The sequence below is a fragment of the Triturus cristatus genome, chromosome 5_1, assembly GCF_964204655.1.
Source record: "Triturus cristatus chromosome 5_1, aTriCri1.1, whole genome shotgun sequence".
NCBI classification, from domain to species: Eukaryota; Metazoa; Chordata; class Amphibia; order Caudata; family Salamandridae; genus Triturus; species Triturus cristatus.
In genome coordinates this window covers 140,298,987-140,318,651 of record NC_140587.1, presented here as the reverse complement: position 1 = coordinate 140,318,651, position 19,665 = coordinate 140,298,987, and the positions used below count along the sequence as shown (strand labels likewise).

The window sequence follows — 19,665 nt, the reverse complement described above, 5'->3', positions numbered from 1 at the left end:
TTAGCGGATATTTATCTATCCATTACAAAAACATAATTCTAGTCTGTGTTACCATTAAAATACACAGAAAATGCATGCGGTACATCTCCACTGACATTATGCAAGCCATGCAATGTCTCATTTATGGCTCTGTACTTGGGCTGATAATGTTTCCGTAGATGCTTTCAGCCTATTTGTAGCCATGACACAGCTGCTGAACTTTACCCCAATGAAAGAGAGGCAATCCTAGTGATGCAGGCGTTGTCACCTGGGGTCCTTTTCTAAATGGTGTCTACAGAGCAGGACGTCTCTATAAATGTACATCACACTATTTCCCCATCAGAAAATACTTAATGAAGACAAAGCGAGGAAAAAGCTGGAAACCATGTATTATCTGGCAGCGGAGAGCAGGCAGGAAATGAGCAGACTGGGAGGGTTTGTGCATTTATTGACCATTACTACTTGGAGAATCGTTTTATAAATATGCAGTGTCTTAATCCAAAAGTAATGTTTGTGTTTGCACAACCTACCTATACTGCTAGGCTTTAAGCTGCCGCACACTTTCAAGTATAAACAAGCATTGGCATAGCCAATAGGTCTCGCCTTTGGGACCTTTTAAGTGTTTAGCCATGCAACAGTTGATGTTGTTGCACCAAGGATATTGTGCTGCATAACTAAATACTTATAAGGTCCCAAAAGCAAGACCTATTGGCTATGACGTAAAAATGAATGTATCCTTGTGTAATGTAACTGATGCTCATGTAAAGCGCTCCAATACCTTTGCGTCGAGTTTGCGCTATATAAAATCTGCACACCAAAACAAAAACAAAAAATCAAACAGGCTACTTGCTGTTCCTCAAGGCTTTCACTGGAGGTAAAACTTGCCGCAGCAAAATTAACGAATCCGCAGGACCTCCTGAACGCTGGATGCCGAAGAAGCGTGGTATTACCAAATTGAATCAAATAGAAGTCGAACAAAATAACGGAGGTTTGACGAAGTTTATTTATTTAATAAGAAAGAGGTCTACATGAACGCCATGCAAAAGCAGTGCAGTTCGTCTCCCCACAACTGTCTCATCTGCCCACAACATAATGCACTACAGAATAAAACCTTACCAATGCTATTATGGAACATCACAAAGGATCCGTTCCCTTACAATACATTCATCACTAATACAGCAACAGTCTTTCTGTTCCTCTTCGGCATTCCAGAATAGATTTCCATGAGGCGCAGGCACAAACATACGGGCAGCTACGGCGCTTTCAGGGAGGTGCAGGAACAAACAGAGTTAGCAGCTGTAGTTCTAAACTTCCCTCTGACGTCGGGGAGGAACAAACATACGGGGGGGGGTGCGCAACCTTTAGAATATTCTACTTTTTGCTGAAATGTCTTGGAAAATTGCCCTGTAAAGTTAATTACATTGTTAACAGTGTTGAGGGCAAAGGGGTGAGAACGAGTAAGAAAGAAGTCGGGACTTCCCTGTGCAATCTGGGTAAGGTACTGGCACCCAACTTGTAAGTAGCCAACATTGGTGCAACCTCATGGAAAGAATCGAAGATGGTTATAGAGAAAAGTGCTTGGCATTGTGTAACTGTTAGTGTCCACCTCTTATACACAACACATTTGCTGTTCTCATCGACCTGAGTAAGTGCTCCAACTGTCTAACGCCGTCATGGTTTGCCATTTAAGCTTTATTGGTGTTCTGGCTAAAAACAAAACAAAGTATGTTGTCAACTCCTAATAAACATTTTAAAGAGCTATTTTATACATCGCAGAGTACTGATGAAACAGATATAAAAGAATTGACTACGGATGAATGCTTTACATACTTTTTGTCTCGCGAGTGACTAGATGTATTCCGGTGTCGTGCTGGTAATGACGTGTGAACTGCCAATGGTTACACACTTCTGCCTACACAAAGGTCAGGCATTTCAGTTGCAGCCAATGTCACGAAAGTCTACATAATCCGCAGGGCAAGATCACCGCTGTAAATATAAAACAAGCATTGGCTGCGCAGCAGTGAAAGTGACACGGCCGCACAGCCCGCGAAAGTGATCGCGATCAACGGAGGAAAGACAGATGGCGGCTGCGCATGTGCACGCAAGCTTTAGGCCACCAAAACCCTGTGGCAGCACTTTGAAAATCCACCTACTAAATGTCTTGCAGAGCAACGCATGCGCTGGCTTAGGCGAGACCTAAAAACCAGAGGGAGGACTAAAACAAAATCCTTCGCGCTGGAGTAAACATTAAATATGAGGTGAAATTATTGAACTGGGCAGCAGTCTTAAATAGATAGAGGGTTGATGCTTTTTCCAATGATGAAATGTTCAAAGAACATGTTATCAAATGGAGGTAAAATAGACTGCCATTAGTATTAGCAGTATCCTCTTTGAAAACTGGAAATTCTTTTATTATAGTCTTCCCATGATTTTGTTTGCACCTTTTCTGTGTTGTATTTAAAGCGCAAGCAAATCTGACAGAGCCACTGCCGATTTTAACTATTAGGACAAGGATTGACAAAGACAATAGGTTTTGCCTATGTGAGATTTAATGGCTTTATCAATTTTCTTTTAGTAATGTTATACAGCAGTGAGGCTATTGTACAGCATGGATGAAATTCAGAAAAAAGCACTATGACACCAGCGTGGACCACTTAATAGCACTTTTTAAAATATACTTTTAACCATGCTGCACAGTAGCCACACTGCTGAACAACATGTGTACAATTAAATTGAAAAAACGCAAAATAGCAGTATTATTTGACTTTGTCAATGTTTTTAAGCTATGTTGTCCAGTGCTTGCACCCTACTGCCCCTACAGGCTAGCCAGAGCGCTTCAGGAGTTCTGCATTTTGCTTACGTGCCAAGTAGCTCCCCAGCCTCACCACCTACTAGGACAGTGGTGGTGGCCAAAGTCAAGGCAGATGCCCTTTGAATTTGTAATTACTCCCTCTAGCCTGCCTCCCGCCATATCAGGCATGGCCAGTGTGCACATTACCAGTGTTAGGCCTCAACAGGGCAGCATATGCACTTTTTGGTAAACCAAAGCAGTAAATGATTGGCGATAGGGCATGTTTTATTGAATTTTTAACAATTTTTGAATCCAATGCCCAGAAGGCAATGGCTAAACATTTTAACTATAAATCTATCACTCAATTAGCTATGTCTCCATAGATAGAAGAGACTTATCATGGATCCTGATTTTATGGAATTTACCTTTATTAGTACATTTTCACCTAAATTTTAAGATCTATTTTTCACTTTTGCTATTATTTCATGAGTAGTTCATTCTGTAGAAAAGTCTCAGCTGGTTTCTTTCAACACTTGTTTTATATGTTCAAGGATGGTGAATAGATGGAATCATGCAATTTATTGATCGAGCATAAGTAAATAAATAGGCTATTTATTTTACTTTTTTTATTAAATGACTTAAAAATTATTCCATACCACTTATAGTGCGACTCTTCAGAGAGCTCTGAAAACAGAGAAGGATTAGTTACTTACCTGTAATCCTAGTTCTCTTCCAGGGGTATCCTCATCAAAGTCATAAGCATTAGAATATTCCCGCCCATGTGCGGGATCCCGGAAACAGTATATTATATGTGCCCCACATATATATATCCATACATGTATACCTATATGTATACACAAGCAATTGCAGCCCATAAACCCTAGAGCTGAACCATGCTGTAAGGAATTTCCACTATACATAAGAAAATAGCATTATAAACACGAGAAACAACATTATAACTTGTTTAGAAACTGTTTTAATGCTTAGAAAACAGCAGAAATTCTTAGAAAACACTGAAAGCATAGGAAGCTCCCAGGCTGCATTGCAAATACCCAGTCTAAAAAGACTGAAAAGCTAACTAATAGCTGCATAGCAAAAAACTGACACCGTGCCTTTAAGGCACACCTGACCCCCACCTTCCCATCATGCCTCAGGGGTGGCAGTTAGGTCAGTTGTTCTTTGCAGAGACTGAAAAGTCATGGCACAAAGAAATAATAACCTCTGAAAACGATCACACCTTTGCCCGGGGAGGCGGGAGGGTTACTTATGACTTTGATGAGGATACCCCTGGAAGAGAACTAGGATTACAGGTAAGTAACTAATCCTTCTCTTCCAGGGGATCCTCATCAATAGTCATAAGCATTAGAATAGAATAGCGAGCCTCACCTCACCTCATCCCCCTGCGGGCAAAGGAAAGAAAACAGAGAAGGAACAGTATGCTTAGATAGACCCAGCTACCCAAACAGGTTCCTCAAGGAGGCTTGGCCTACTTGGGCATCCGCCCTGGAATCGGATTCGAGGCAGTAGTGCCTGGTAAAGGTGTGAACCGATTTCCAAGTGGCCGCCTTGCAGATCTCTGCCATTGGAACGTCATGCAAGAAAGCTACTGTGGCCGCTTTCCCCCTAGTAGAATGAGCCTTAGGGGCCAAAGGTAAGGACCTTTTCGCCAGCTGGTAGGCTAGGGTAATGCAGGAAACAATCCATCTGGAAATGGATCGCTTAGCTGCTGGGAAGCCTGTTCTCATGGCGCCATAGTTGACAAACAGTTGATCCGTCTTCCTAATGCCTTTGGTACTTTCCAGGTAGAATTTAAGTACCCTCTTGAGGTCTAAGGAGTGGAGCGACCGCTCAGCCGGGGTCGCTGGATTCGGGAAGAAGGATGGCAGAGAAATGGACTGATTAATATGAAAATCAGACACTACCTTAGGGAGAAAGGATGGATGTGCCCTTAAGACCACTTTGTGCTGGTGAAAAACTGTGTACGGCTCTTTAGTACATAGCGCCTAGATTTCGCTTACTCTGCGTGCCGATGTAATGGCTACCAGAAAAGCGGCCTTCCAAGACAGATGCTGTAAGGAAGCTCTGTGGATCGGCTCAAAAGGTGGGCCCATCAACTTGGACAACACTAAGTTCAACTCCCACGGAGGAGAAGGGTTTCGAACAGGGGGGTAAACTTTCTTCAACCCCTGTAAGAAGTCCTTGACCACCTGCATCTGGAAAAAAGAAGGTTGATTGGGAGACCTCCTGTAAGCTGTAATGGCAGACAAATGGACCCTGATGGATGCATACTTCAAGCCTGATCTAGCTAAGTGCAGAAGGTAAGGGAGGATGACATCCTCCTGCCCCTTTGTAGGATCAAGGTGATTCTCCCTACACCAAATGAAGAACCTCTTCCACTTAAACGCATAAGACGCTCTCGTGGAGGGTCGCTTCGCTTCCTTTAGAATATGCATGCAGTCAGGCGGTAGACCTAAATGTCCGTATTGCAGGACCTCAGGAGCCATGCTGTTAAGTTCAGTGAGGGAAGGTTGGGATGCAGAATCCTCCCGCCCATCTTGGACAGCAGGTCCGGCCTGCAAGGCAGTCGCCTGTGAGGCCGCACTGAGAGATGGAGAAGGTCCGGGTACCACCACTGACGCGGCCAGTCCGGAGCTATGAGGATCATCTTCATGTCGGATCTGAGTAGCTTGGATACCACCTTCGGAACCAGAGGCAGGGGCGGAAAGGCATAGGCAAATGTCCCTGACCAGTCCATCAAAAGAGCATTCCCCCCGGTCCCTGGACGGTGGAATCTGGACGCGAAGGCGTGGCATTTTGAATTTGTCGTCTGCAAACAGATCGATTTCTGGACGACCCCAACAATGGAACAGGTCTGCCACCACTTCGTCGTGCAGCACCCAGTCTGGCTGATCTGCGAAGTGCCTGCTGAGTGCGTCTGCCTTGATATTCAACTCCCCCGGAAGGTGCACTGCCACTACCGAGAGGTTCCGGGCGAGCAGCCAGTGCCAGATCGCCTGTGCCTCCAGGGAGAGGGGGCGTGACCGAGTCCCGCCCTGTTTGTTCAGGTAAAACATGGTCGTGGTGTTGTCAGTCTGCACCAGGACTGAATCGGCCTTGATTGCTGGGAGGAACGCCTTTAGGGCAAGGTGGACTGCCCGAAGTTCTAGCATATTTATGTGGTAGCCCTGCTCTTTTGTAGACCACCGACCCTGTATTTGGAGGCACCCCATGTGGGCCCCCCAACTTTGCAGCGATGCATCTGTCACCACCGATTGCACCGGAAGTGGCTGGTGAAACGGGACTCCCACCATCAGATTGTCCTGACGAGTCCACCATGCAAGGGAAGATTTCGCCACCTGGGAAAGAGAGATTCGATCTCCCCAACGGCCTGTGGACTGATCCCATTGGTCCTCTAGAGCTTGCTGCAACTGTCTCATTCGCAGTCTGGCGTTGGGAATGAGAAAAATGCAGGACGCCATGGATCCCAGCAGAGATGCTACCTGCCGGGCTGACGGCCTCTGCATCTGCTGCATAAGCCTGCATTTCCGCTTCATTGAAGACAGTCTCTCCCCCGAAGGATACGCTTTTCCCACGCTTGTGTCCAGAACGGAGCCAAGGTAGTGGATGGACTGAGTGGGCTGCTGCACTGACTTTGTCATGTTGACGTGAAGGCCGAGAGCGTGCAACTGTCTCAGACAGGTCTGGAAGTCTTTCTTCACCTGCTGCTGGGATGGAGCCTTCAGCAACCAGTCGTCTAAGTAAGGGTAGACGAATAGACCCTGCTTGTGTAGGCAGGCCGCCACCACTGCCATACATTTGGTGAAGACTCGCAGAGCCGACTTGAGCCCGAATGGAAGGACTCTGTACTGATAATGCTTGCTTCCGACCACAAACCACAGGTACCTGCGGTGATGTTTCGCAATTGCAATGTGGAAGTATGCATCTTGGAGGTCCACCAAACACATCCAATCCCCTACTTGCAGATGTGGACATATTTGATGAAGCACCAACATACGGAACTTCTCTTTGACGATGACTTTGTTTAGGAGACGAAGGTCCAGAATCGGCCGAAACTTGTGCTCTTGATCTTTTTTGGGCACAAGGAAGTACCGGGAGTACACTCCTTTTCCGACCTGCGAAGGAGGAACTTTTTCTATGGCCCGTTTTTGCAGAAGGGCCCTCACCTCCTGTTGGAGCAGTTGTAAGTGGTGAGGACGGGACCTTTTTGGCGGGATGTCTTTCGGACGCGCTCGAAAACGTAGCGCATATCCATTGCGCAGTATATTCAGCACCCAGCGATCTTTTGTGATGCTGTCCCACTCTGCTAGATGTTGTGACGCACTTCCCCCCACTGGAGTGGGCAACGGTCGTAGAGGAAGCCACAGCTCATGACTTTCCTCCTCTTGTGGTAGTGGAGGACTGCTGCTGGTGTCCACCTCTGCCCCTGCCGGATTTTCCGCCTCGAAACTGCGATTTTCCTTGGGGTTTACTCTGAGACCACTGAGGGGTTTGAACCCTCTGTTGAGGCCCCTTGCGTTGGGTGGGTCGAAAATGGCGCTTGAATTCTTTTTTCTTCTCTAACCCCACAGCTTTGAGGGTATCCAGTTCAGTTTTCATGCGCCCCATCTCCTCATCCGTGTGAGTGCCGAAGAGGGAGGTGCCAGAGAACGGGAGGTTTAAAATCCGTTGCTGCGCATCCGGCTTGAGCCCTGTCAGCCGCAACCAGGACGACCTCCTGGCGCACACGCCGTGTGTGTAAGAATGAGCTGAGAGCAGCGCACCATCCGCCGCCGTGCTAATCGACTGATTAGCCACCAGAGCCCCTTCAGTGACTATTTCTTCGAAGTCCTTTTGGTCCTCCTTGGGGAACTTGGACTTGAATCGCTCCATCGAGTCCCAGAGAGCCCTATCGTATCTGCCCAACAGCACCGCCGCGCTGGAGATTTTGAGGGAAGCCGCCGCGGACGAGCAGGCCCTGCGCCCCCAGGAGTCCTGGGTTCTGCTCTCCTTATCTGGAGGAACGGAAGAAGAGGCCGATGCCGTCTGACCCTTTCTTGCAGCCGCCACTATTACTGAGTCCGCAGGCGGATCCATCTTCACAAAGACAGGATCAGAGGTAGCCGGCTTATATTTTTTGAGGATACGAGCCGGAACCGCTTTGACGGTCGCTGGGGTGAGGAAGGTGTCCATGACGGGTTCCATGATTCCTGGGACCAAAGGCAGCAGTGGATGAGAGGCAGACTTCTGGTGAAGTGTTTCAAAAATCACCGACGTGGTGACTTGGGGGACTGACATCTCAATCCCCAACTTCTGCGCTCCCCGCTGCAGCACCTCCTGGCCCGATAGCGTGGGTGAATAGTCCCTTATGGAGGACCTGGTGGACGAGGAAGAGGACGATGATGGTGACCTCCGCTCCCGGCGATGATCACGAGCCTGTGATCCGGATGAACGCCCCTCCCGTCTGGGGGAGCGCGATCTGCGTCGCCGGCTGTCAGGCGACTTCTGACGTGCTGGTCTGGGAGGACTAGCTCTGTCCACAGCCTCCACCAGCCGTTGCAGCGGAGAGTCATGCACTTGACTGACATATTCCCGCAGCCTCCTTGTAGCCCCTGAGTCCTGCCAATGATGTGCTGGCAGCAGCCATCTGGGCGACAGAGAAATGTTCCCTTGAGTCTGAGGGGAAGACCTACGGGGTTGGCTGGTAGGCTCTCGTGGAATTGCCGGTCGTGGAGATGCCCCTGAGTGAGAGGAGGAATGGCGCGAAACCGACTGTCACCAGGACCACCGACCTGTCCGAGGCCTGTCTCGACGTCGAGCGTGGTCTTGACGTCGATCCGTGGCGTCGCCTTCTTTCTCGCCGGGACTCTCCTCTCGACGTCGAACGACGCCTCGATGTGGACCGGCGGCCATGTTCAGTGGGCGAAGAACGCCGCCTCGACGTCGAACGGCGACGTGAAGCCGACGACGGAGGTCCTCTCTCCCTCGACGCCGAACGCCGTGGTGACGCCGGCGGAGATGCTGCCACTCTCGACGTCGACGCGGATGGTAACCTTTGCCAAACGCCGTCTGGATGACGAAGGCGGAGGATTCTGCCCTCTCGACGATGATCGCTGATGGAGTCGCGACGACGGAGGGGTGACACTCCGACGCCGATCGTCGCCTGGTTGACGACGGCGGAGGGTCCATGCTCCTCGACGCCGATCGTCGTCGAGAGGACGACGGCGGAGGCTCCCTGCTCCTCGACGCCGATCGCCGCTGGGTTGGCGACGGCGGAGGTTCTCTACTCCTGGACGCCGATCGTCGCCTGGTTGATGACGGCGGAGGTTCCCTGCTCCTCGACGCCGATCGTCGCCGGGTTGACGACGGCGGAGGGGTGGTGTCTCTCGACGCCGATCGTCGCCGGGTTGACGACGGCGGAGAGGCTCTAGATCTTGACGCCGATCGTCGCCGAGTTGACGATGGCGGTCTGGACTTCGACGTCGACGACATACCTGCTCTCGACGGCGAGCCCGCTGTCGAAAGTCTCTTCTTGGAAACACGACCTACCGGAACATCTTTCCTCAGCGCCGATCCCGACGCTGAGGAGGAAGGATGAGAGGACTTGCTTCTAGATGTATCTCTAGGCCTCTTGGAGCCCTTCCTCACCGGAGATCGCCCTCTGGATGGTTGTGCCAGGCCATAAATGCGAATTCGCTCTCTGTCCTTCAAAGTTCTCTTGGACAGGCTCTGGCAGTGAGGACATGTCTTGGAATCATGATCCTCCGGTAGACACAGGATACAGACCCTATGAGAGTCAGTCCTGGCCTTCTTCTTGCCACAAGCAGGGCAAGGATCGAAAAGAGATGGCATTTTAAGTTGGAAAAAATGGCCAAAACTGCCTAAAAAGACAGCCTCTTACTTCCTTAGATGTAAAACGTCGAAGTAAGGGAAAAAACAGTTGAAAAACAGACAATATTTTCTGACAAACTCAGAAAAAAGTGGAGCTCTGTTGCCAGGATCCTTCCAGAAGGAGCCGGAAAGAACAACTGACCTAACTGCCACCCCTGAGGCATGATGGGAAGGTGGGGGTCAGGTGTGCCTTAAAGGCACGGTGTCAGTTTTTTGCTATGCAGCTATTAGTTAGCTTTTCAGTCTTTTTAGACTGGGTATTTGCAATGCAGCCTGGGAGCTTCCTATGCTTTCAGTGTTTTCTAAGAATTTCTGCTGTTTTCTAAGCATTAAAACAGTTTCTAAACAAGTTATAATGTTGTTTCTCGTGTTTATAATGCTATTTTCTTATGTATAGTGGAAATTCCTTACAGCATGGTTCAGCTCTAGGGTTTATGGGCTGCAATTGCTTGTGTATACATATAGGTATATATGTATGGATATATATATGTGGGGCACATATAATATACTGTTTCCGGGATCCCGCACATGGGCGGGAATATTCTAATGCTTATGACTATTGATGAGGATCCCCTGGAAGAGAAGCAAGAAAACGTGATAGAGGGTGGATAAGCCGAGAAGGGAAAAAGAAGGTGACCGCGGTAGGCAGAGTAGATGCGGTAATAACCAGTAACATCCAGCCCTAACAAGTGTATTCGTCAGACTTTTCAGGAAGGAATCCTAATCCTCTAACTGCAGGGTTGTAAAAGTTCCATATTAGGGTCCCTTGGTAGCTGAATTTTCTTTCTCCCTATCTAATCTTTTTTATGGACTGGTTGCTGAGTTTTGCATGTCGCTGATGTCCCATAGTTGATGTGCCATTGCCAATGCTCCCTGAATCCCAGTGCAATGGTAAACACAACAATGGCAGTTCAGTACCCAGTAAAATAAGCAGCAGCACATTTGTCATTTGAGAAAATCACATTGCAGGAATATGTACACAAGGTAATGGGTTAACTTACAAGCGACTCAAAGGGCAGCCAATGATGAATAAATGGCCTAAGCTGGCTGCACCAAAGACCAGCCACCGCTGAAGAAATGGCCAAAGCTGGCTGCACCAAAGAACAGCCGGCTATGAAGTAATGGCCAAAGCTGGCTGCACCAAAGAACAGCCGGCTATGAAGAAATGGCCTAAGCTGGCTGTCGTCCTGATTAATCAGCCAGCATCAGGGCTACATTGCGACAGCTCAACTGATGCAGCAAATGCAACTGGTTCACAAAGGTCTTCCCTGCAACTGGAGTGCCGTGGAAAGTAGCTCCCACCTAGGTGAAGCAATCACATGCTGCTCAGGCTTGCAACTGTCCTAGAGAATACAGGTGGGCTGTTGCTTAAAAACGAGGACCCAGTCGAAATGACCGTTCTCCGTCTTCGAGGTACTGTTACCTTTTTCATTTATTTAGCAGTAAAGCTGTTGAATCTCCATGTAGCACTGCGAAGCTTCAGGGTGCGGGTGTTCCCACCACTGGAGCCCCCGCCGATTACCTGCTACTTATGACCACTTCCTAGTTTCAGAGCATTAGTTTCAGCATCTTTTTAAGTCTCGCCTAGGCAGCGCTAGCGTTGTCTGTCAGACATGCTGTATTCAGGATATGGGCTTAAAATCACCTCCCATTTTCAGGGACTGCCCATGTTACATGTGTGGTTACTCAGGGCTTGTGAACACTATTTATGTCTTTAACCTGGACCACTGGAGACCAGTACTTGTGGTTTACAGAACTCTGTTGTAAACAGGGCTATAAATCTTGCTCTTATTTTGCCACATTTGCTGTGCATTCCAAGGCCAAGGTCTTTTTTTGAGCTGCAGCTGCCTCGGCCTCCCTCCTGCTTCTGAAATGCACAGCCTGGCATCAGGGTCCTTCCTATGGCTGCTGCAGCCTTCGCCTGTTTTCTTTTGTGATTCCATGAGCGTGCATTTTTATAGCTCTGTCTCACCTCTAACCAGATTGGAAATGTAAGACGTTTGTGAAGCAAGCATTGTGGTAGGTGAGCTAAAATACAAGGGCACATATGGATTACATTGCCCGGTGCTAAGGTTTCCCATCAGTAAACTAATTGTTCAAAATAGCATGGAAATGTTCCGCTAAACATGAAATTGTGTATAGAATGAAGCCTGGGGGCATGCCTTTCGTTTACCCCACTTCTCACTGTGCCATCTGAAATCTCACACAAAGTGATCTATAGAGGCGCCCTATCTTCTGCCCCTGTCATCTCATTATTCTTTTCCAGCCTCGCACACAGAATGTTATAAAATGCAGAAAAGCAGAGTCGGCTTTCACCGATAATAAATGGAGTTTTGAATTCATATTTTTACTCACAACATGCCTCCCTTGGAGAGTTGTTGCACTTTAGATGTTATAGTACTTTATCCTGGTTTTTGTGTAGTTGGTTCGTAGTTAAACTGCATATGATTTTGCTTGCCAAGAAGGGCAGTCGCCTCACAAGCAAATAATGTTTTTTTTTTTTTACGAAATGCCCACTGTCGTGTTTTTTAATGGATACGTTCAGTTTAAGCTATTAGCATTGCAAATGAAAATGCCTTTTATTTAGGTTTTAAAAATCAACACAAATAAAAGGAATTGTCATTTACAGTGCCAATAGCTCAAACTCTCGTAAATGTGAGACCTATTGCATTGGCAATTCTTGTTTAATTAGTAATTAATTTTGCAAAGTGAATGCGATTTGGTGGCTGTGATCTGCAGCATGAAGGCATGTGCCTGCCTTTAGACTCCTGCTTTTCAATCCATGTCTTTAAATTACCTTAATACAGAGGGGGCTCACAAATAAGCACCCCTTGCTTGAAGTTCCCTACACTGAGTGACAGACGGTTTCAGAATCGCACAAGATGTCTTTAAAGTGAGAGAAGAAACGCACGCACTGCTCACGCCCCTGCTATAACAGGGGGCACGCGTCCTTCACCGGGCATGGCATATTAATTGAAGAACCCACGGTTTTGCCTAGCACAAATGGCTGGAACCCCACGCAAGCTCACTCCCGAAATCTTACACCAAAGCTTTGGCCCCAAGTTTGTATTCGGTCACAGAGCGTTTGCGGCGTTGAAGGAGGCGCACTCAGTTTAGTCTGAATGTAAAAGTGACGCAAACCGCGCCTGAACACTACACTTTCTACGCGGTATAAAGAATGGTGATATACACATGCTAAACACAAGAATATGGGAGCTTCTGCAGGCACCATTTGGTTGCCAAGTAATGTATCAGAGCCCAAGAGTAACAGGCTTGTGTACTTGAACATAGAAAACAAGCATACATATTTACTGCAGAAATCAAGGTTACACGTCTTAAAGACTGCTTGTTTTCTATGTTCAAGTTCACAAGCCTGTTACTCTAGGGCTCTGAAACGGCAGGAGGAGCACAGGGGTGGTTTAAAAATAACAGGTGTAGGGAGGAGGGCTTTAAAAAGAATGGAAAGGGGGTTAAACAAGGACAAGCTGGGGGTTTAAAATACCAGCAGCAAACGGGTTATAAAAGGACAGATTGGGTGAGACGATGGGGGGTAGGCGGGGGAATGGGGGGAAGAAAAGGACCCAAAAAGTAAAAAAATAAATTTAAAAAAAAGACTAACTGCAGTGGAAGGACACTGGCTGGCCACCAGAAGCAGTACTTGGTCGAGGATTCACAGCAGGACAAAGACTCAAAGGCCCAGGAGAAAGACTAAGGGGAAGAGGAGGCGCTGACCAATAGGAAGCAAGGAAACGAGAGGGACGTGGGAGCCAGCCAGTGGTAAGTAAAGTGAAGTAATGGGCAGGCTCCATGCCCCTTTAAAGATTTTTTTTTTTTTAATACAAGAGATTATGCAAGCGCTGTACAGACGAAAGCTAAAAGTGACCAGTGAAGTGATTCTGCCTCAGAGTTCGAAGCACAACAGCCTAGGAAGTTCTACAGCACTCCACTGTCAGGAGGCTCTCCATGCATAACTGAAAAAAGGCTGATCCATAGTGTTCTGAGAGCTCTCTGGGTCCATACAAACCAGGACTAAACACTGTTCTCCAACCTTTCCGGAGTAGCCAATGTGGGGCAGAAGCTTCTTTGTACTGGGAATTGCTAGATGTATTCAATATGGGACTGAATTTTATTGTTCAGGTATATCATTAAAAGTATCTAATATGGGGCTGAATATTATTTTGCGAGTTCTCTAGGCGTATCCGACCTAGTACTGAGTTCTATTGACCAAGAAGCTCTCTAGGTGCATTCAGTGGGGTACTGAATTCTATTGCTGAAGATGCTCTCTAGGTGTTGCGTTCCTGGGATTTGTAGGAACGTTGATTATGTGGTGTGGTTGCGAGACCTCACTGTGTATTAATGTCACAATCTTTATTCAGGACAGTTAGGTTTCTTCAATAAAAACATTACCTCAGTCCTGAGTAGCTGTGGCACAGAGCAGTTGGTATTAATCAAAGCAGTCAGGCTTAATCGATGGAACAAGTGTAAAGCATTTCCGATGTACCAAAATAGTCAGTCAGAAACAACACAATAGAAATCCGACACCAATTTATAAAAAGATTGCATTTTTAACTTAAAATAGACACCTAAATGAAAAAAAAATATTGGGGGAAACCAGAGATGTGAATTTTTAAAGGTAAGTAAATTATAGTAGTTCACTCTTTGGAAATGCAAAAAATTGTTAGCAGTTTTTATCCAAATGATTAGTACGGCTACTTCTCTTGGACAGGTGACAAGAGGTTGGGGTCCAAACACAGGGACCACTGGCGTAGACGGAGACAGTTACCTGTCGGGTCAGCAGTCTCAGGGTCTTTCCTTAATTTTGATCCAATACTGCTGTCCAGCCAATAAGTAAACTAGATGCTGAGTATGCTTGATGCTGAAGATATGCAGTGAACATTTCTGGGGCCACCTTGGTACCCACGAATGCCGGGGGTCATCTCTGCCCTCAGGACTCGATCTCTCGAAGCAGGGGAGTCCTGTGCAGGTCCAGTTGCCACTGGTCAACAGGTTACAGTTGTCTCAGCGGTTCCTGCAAGTAAGTAGATCCTTTTCTTTGGGAGACCAGAGACCACTTTGACATTTGCTACGAGTCCCACAGACTTCGGGACAGCTTGGAAAGGTCAGGACTCTGTCGAGCAGCAGGCACTTCAGCAGGCAGGCATTCCTGGGCAGCTGGGCTCAAGGAGTGAGCCCTATGATTCAGAAACATTTCCTCAAGTATATCCGATACTGGACTTGACTGTTTAGGGAGATGTCTAGGTGTATGCAGCAGGAAGCACAATATGAATATTACGGGAGCTCTTTAGGTGTACAAGACCTAGGGCGGAATTATAACGTTCTGGGAGCTCTGCAAGTCTATCCAACCTAGAGCTAAATCCTAGTTGGAGCTCTCTAGGAATATGTAGAGCTAGGACTGAATCCTATTGTACTGAGAACTCGACTTTAATCTAACCAGAAACTTCATCCAATGAATCAATGACGTTTCTAGGTGAATCAAATCTGTGGCTGAAACCTATTTTTCTGAAAGCCCACCGATAAATGACTGAAGGACACTTTTCTAGGAGGACTCTAGGTGTATGTGGCCTAGGACTGAAATCTACCATTCACCGAGCTCTCTATGTGACTCAACCTGGGTTCTTGAGGATCTCTGGGTGTGTCTGACAAGGCACCAATCCTATCATTCATCGAGATCTATAGGTGCATCTGACCTGGGAGTGAATCCGAAAGTTCAGAAAGGCTATGTGTATCCAACATCTGCTTTCAACCTTTCATCCTGAGAGCTTTGTAGGTGCATCCGACATCTGGCCAGCTGAATATGAACATGTGTACAGTCTTGGTCAACTTCAATAAAATCCTTGATTGTGGAATCCTGAAAAATATTCAACAGTCATCTGGAGTTGCATCATGAACCAGTACATACCCAAGTTTTGCATTTCACTTACCTCAGTATACTCCACCTCCAACTCATCCTCATGGATATTCTCATCTTCCGCTACAACTTCCTTTTCTGGCAACTGTTTTTTTTCCTTCCGAGGTTCTTTCCAAATGTCCAATGTTATTGGACCGTTTTGCCGGCTGCCCTCTACTTCCTCCTTCTGCCCTGCTGATGCTGTGCTGCTGGAGATGTGAGACCCTTCACTCTGATTGGATAATGCACTGAGCCTCTTCTCCTATGCGATATGGAAGATGAGGTTATAAGCAAACTGAGAAAAGCCCTTAAATTCTCACTCAAGCCTTAGCCGAAACATTAATTAGTGGGCGCCAATTTCAAGTAATATGTATTTTATGGACTATCACAGTCTCAATCTGGAGGAGCCATAAGACCTAGCACAGGTAAAGCTGGAATACAGTTTTCTTAAACAATACCTACACGAAAGGAGAAGCTGGAATTTTTCTTAGCACGCTCTAGCATTATACCACTAAAAAAAGACCCTTATGGACTATACTCAGTCAACTTGAAATATATACCCCTGTAGCAGCTATAGCAGAGAATAATTTCCTCATTTCTTTCTTCTATGCAGAACGCACATTACAATTAGGAGAAAACAATCTGAACCACAATATATGAAACTGACATCGGAACAGCAGCAACTATAATGAGATACCTTTGTGGGAGCCAGGATGCATAGAAAATGGCAATAACAGCTCACTCCCTGGAGGAAGTGTGCTCTCTTCATGCCAAAAGGATGACAAACAGCAGGACTGGAGTCAAGAAGAGGACCAGTACCCTCTTAGACAAGAGAACCAATACAGCTAAATCAAATAAAGAGTAGCAGACCACATGCAACACCCAACGAAAAACCCAGAGAGTAGGCTCACAGCTTTCACGGAGGACAACTTAATGGTGGCATGCTGTGCCAACTGGCATTATAACCAAGAACTTTGTGAAACTCAACCAGCTGATAAATTTTGGGGAGGCTCTTGGAACTAAACCAAGACTAGACATTAAGCCACCCGCCACTGGTGCAGATCACTGAAAGGCTGACGACCACTGACCCAAACGTTGTTAGTTCTTTCTCTCTGCTGTATATATTTTTAACTCACTGTTTACAACTCATCTTTTCACCTTCTCCAAACTGATGTATTCTCCAAGCTTCATATTCCTTAATTGCATATACGTAAATAATATGTATTCATGAAAGGCCTGAAGTGCCAATAAAATACTACTTCTTAAGTCCTATCCACTGATAAGTGTGCATGTTACAAACAAACATTAATTTGGCTGAAAGTGTAAAACCTCAAATTCAGATTTTTGGGATCCTTCTTGATGTAGTGAAGGCTGGACTGCAGTTTGTAAGTAAAGGTTCTTAGCCACTATCGCTTACAGAACAAGTCCTTCACAAATCTTTAAAAAAAAAAAAAAACTCTAGTTGTCAAAGACTTCTTAGAAGGATTTAAGAAGGTTTACCATAACTTAAGGAGGTCTTCTCCTCCTTGGGAGCTTAACGTGATCCTTTCGATCTGAATGCATCTCCCACTTGAGTCTATCCATAATGTTACTTTACAACATATTTCATGGAAGACTGTCTTTCTAGTGGCCAAACCCTCCACCAACAAGGTTAGTGAGATTCAGGCCCTATGCAGTAAAGAACTGTATACAGTTTTCCACAAAGATCTGTTTGCAATGCGAATCCATCCCAGTTCCCTTCCTCAAGCTGTATCTTATTTTCACGTCAACCAGACTATTTCCCTTCTAACTTTCCTCCAGAAAACCTCTTCTCCATCAGTAAGGTCTTTATCTTCTCTGGATGTTAAGCAATGTTTAAAATCCTACCTAGATAAAATCAAAGACATTAGGTAGACTGACCACCTTTTTACAAACTATGGCACAGTAAAAACGAGGCTGGCCAGTCCAACACAGATCATATCTTTTTGAGTATTGGTTACTTTACTCTGTTATGATACCACAAGGTCAACAAAACTTTGTTTGGTAGGCTCAGAGCCCTATCAACAAGAGAAAGAGCCAATACTGCAGCATTTTAAAGGAACATTTCCATTACTGACATGAGGCTACCTGGAGGTCCAGACGTTACTTTTACAAAACATTTTCTGCACAAATTCCAGAAGATACCTTCAAGCAGGTCACATGTCTCTGCATAATCTATGCTATTTCCTCCTCCCCAGATAAAGAGAAATAGGAATAAACCTCAGTTCTACTATGATCCTTCACCTCTGAAAAAAGATCTGGCTCAACTGCCCTCTATTAGACATAAAGGGATCCCTGTGGTATGCTGTTCCTTAAAGGCGTGGCAGCAGCTTTGCCAGCCTCTCAGGCTTCAGTCTATTGGGGTACGTTGTCCTTATTTTCTAACACCCACCTTATAAAAAAGCTTTAGGAAACGATTTTTTCTAGTGACTATTTTCATACATTTAAAACTGTTTCCTTTTCAAAGTAAATAGGAGAAAATTGGTCAATATAGTCTTTTTTAACAGGCTGTTAAAAATAACCTGCTTCTAGAACAAAATGGCTTTTCATAACGTGGACAGAACTATTCAGTGCTTAGGACTAAATAAGTAAGATTCCCTGGAGAAGAACATAACTATCTTAAGTTTAAGTAAAGTGTTTACAAAATTGCTTTTTCCACTAAACTTCTGTTTATGATTCCTTTTCCAATCGCCTAAGATTCATGCTTCTAAGGCTGCATAACCCTTGCTATGTTTAGCAGAGATAGTCCTATATTCTACACACCCCTTCACCCTGTGTCCTAAGCATCCAAATCTATCATGAGAAGAAACATCTCACTTCCAACTTTTTTCCAATGTGAATGAAAAAGTCCACTTCTACAGAGCATTTTGCAAAGCGAGTGGCCCATATGACAAATCTGGCCAAAACATGATTCAAAATACATTTTATCTTAGAGAATATGCCACTGAGTTCTTAATAGGCTGAGATGCCACAATCAAACGTGAGCTATCTAAACCACAGTGTGAAACCTCCATTTCGGACAAGAAGAACAACACTTGATTCCCGGAAATAGTTTAACGCTGCAGTCAACTTTGACTGGAGTAAAAAGAACAGCACCAAACCCAATGCATGGAAAAAGGCATGGTAGGTTGGAGCATTACCTCTTCATTGGGAGACTCCAGCTCAGTGTCAGGCTTGGCAAAGTAGGGCTCATTGCGCCGTCCCTCAATGTTGTCCTTCATAATTTTCAACTCATTTGGATGTGGGGTGGCCCGCCGCTGCAGGATCTGGCAAGAAAGAGAGGGAGAAGAGTAAGCATTGTTATCTGTGATCAACCCCAATAGCAAACTGTGGGTGAGAAAAGCAGGGACTTTCCCTCAACAAGGGCACTACTGTACTACATGGAAATGGAGGAGCCACAATATGTTTGTGGGAAGCATCTGCCATCAGTGCACAGAACATTACTCCTACTTGAAGCTAAACGTGTATCCCTATTTGCAGGATAAGCTGCTTTTAAGTTTAATAATGACTTCTCTAGCATCCTGGGCTGGCCCCTGTTTAAACAATATCTCACCAAAGATTGCTTAGGTTTTGAAAATCACTAGATTAACCCTCAAAAGGCACAATGCAAAAAAAAAAAGAAGAATCAAATGAAGACATACATATGTGTGTGTGAGTACACATATACACCCAGTGACAAAATTGAAGCGCTCACTCAGGAAGGAAGCATACGAAGCGCAACCTTCTAAGACAATAACTGGAGAGACCAAGTGTAAAAGGGGGTTCCAGGAGGGGGCTGAAGGTAATAGAGGGGGAATAACTCTCTTAAGTCCTTTTATAAAGGCTTTAAGGACTGGGACTTTGAAGAACGAAAAGTGTTCCCCCTGTTCTGTAGGTATGGTGCTACCATAGCCAAATGTAAGCAAATGGAAGTGTAAGCTAGTCCTGAGCATTGTAAATAAAGTAGATAGCAGACCATGTCTTGCACTACAGGCTTAAGTGGGCCAGTAGTGGACAAACATCTCCCACTTTGCTGCATAGCATACTTGTGTAGTGGAACAAACAGCTTCTTTGAGGATGGACATGTGCTCAGATTGTAAAC

At 45.9% G+C, this 19,665-nt stretch overlaps 1 protein-coding gene across 28 annotated transcripts in view; it reads right to left on the bottom strand.

Moving 5' to 3' along the window:
• SCRIB (scribble planar cell polarity protein) overlaps positions 1-19,665 on the bottom strand; it is a 792,600-nt gene that overhangs the window by 467,317 nt on the left and 305,618 nt on the right. For all 28 annotated transcript variants that reach the window (XM_085604619.1, XM_085604607.1, XM_085604621.1 and 25 more), the window contains exons 13-14: positions 18,725-18,850; positions 15,601-15,828 (exon numbers count right to left, since the gene is read on the bottom strand). In XM_085604619.1, the coding sequence (XP_085460745.1) occupies positions 15,601-15,828; positions 18,725-18,850 (354 nt within the window). The remainder of the gene's footprint in view (positions 1-15,600; positions 15,829-18,724; positions 18,851-19,665) is intronic.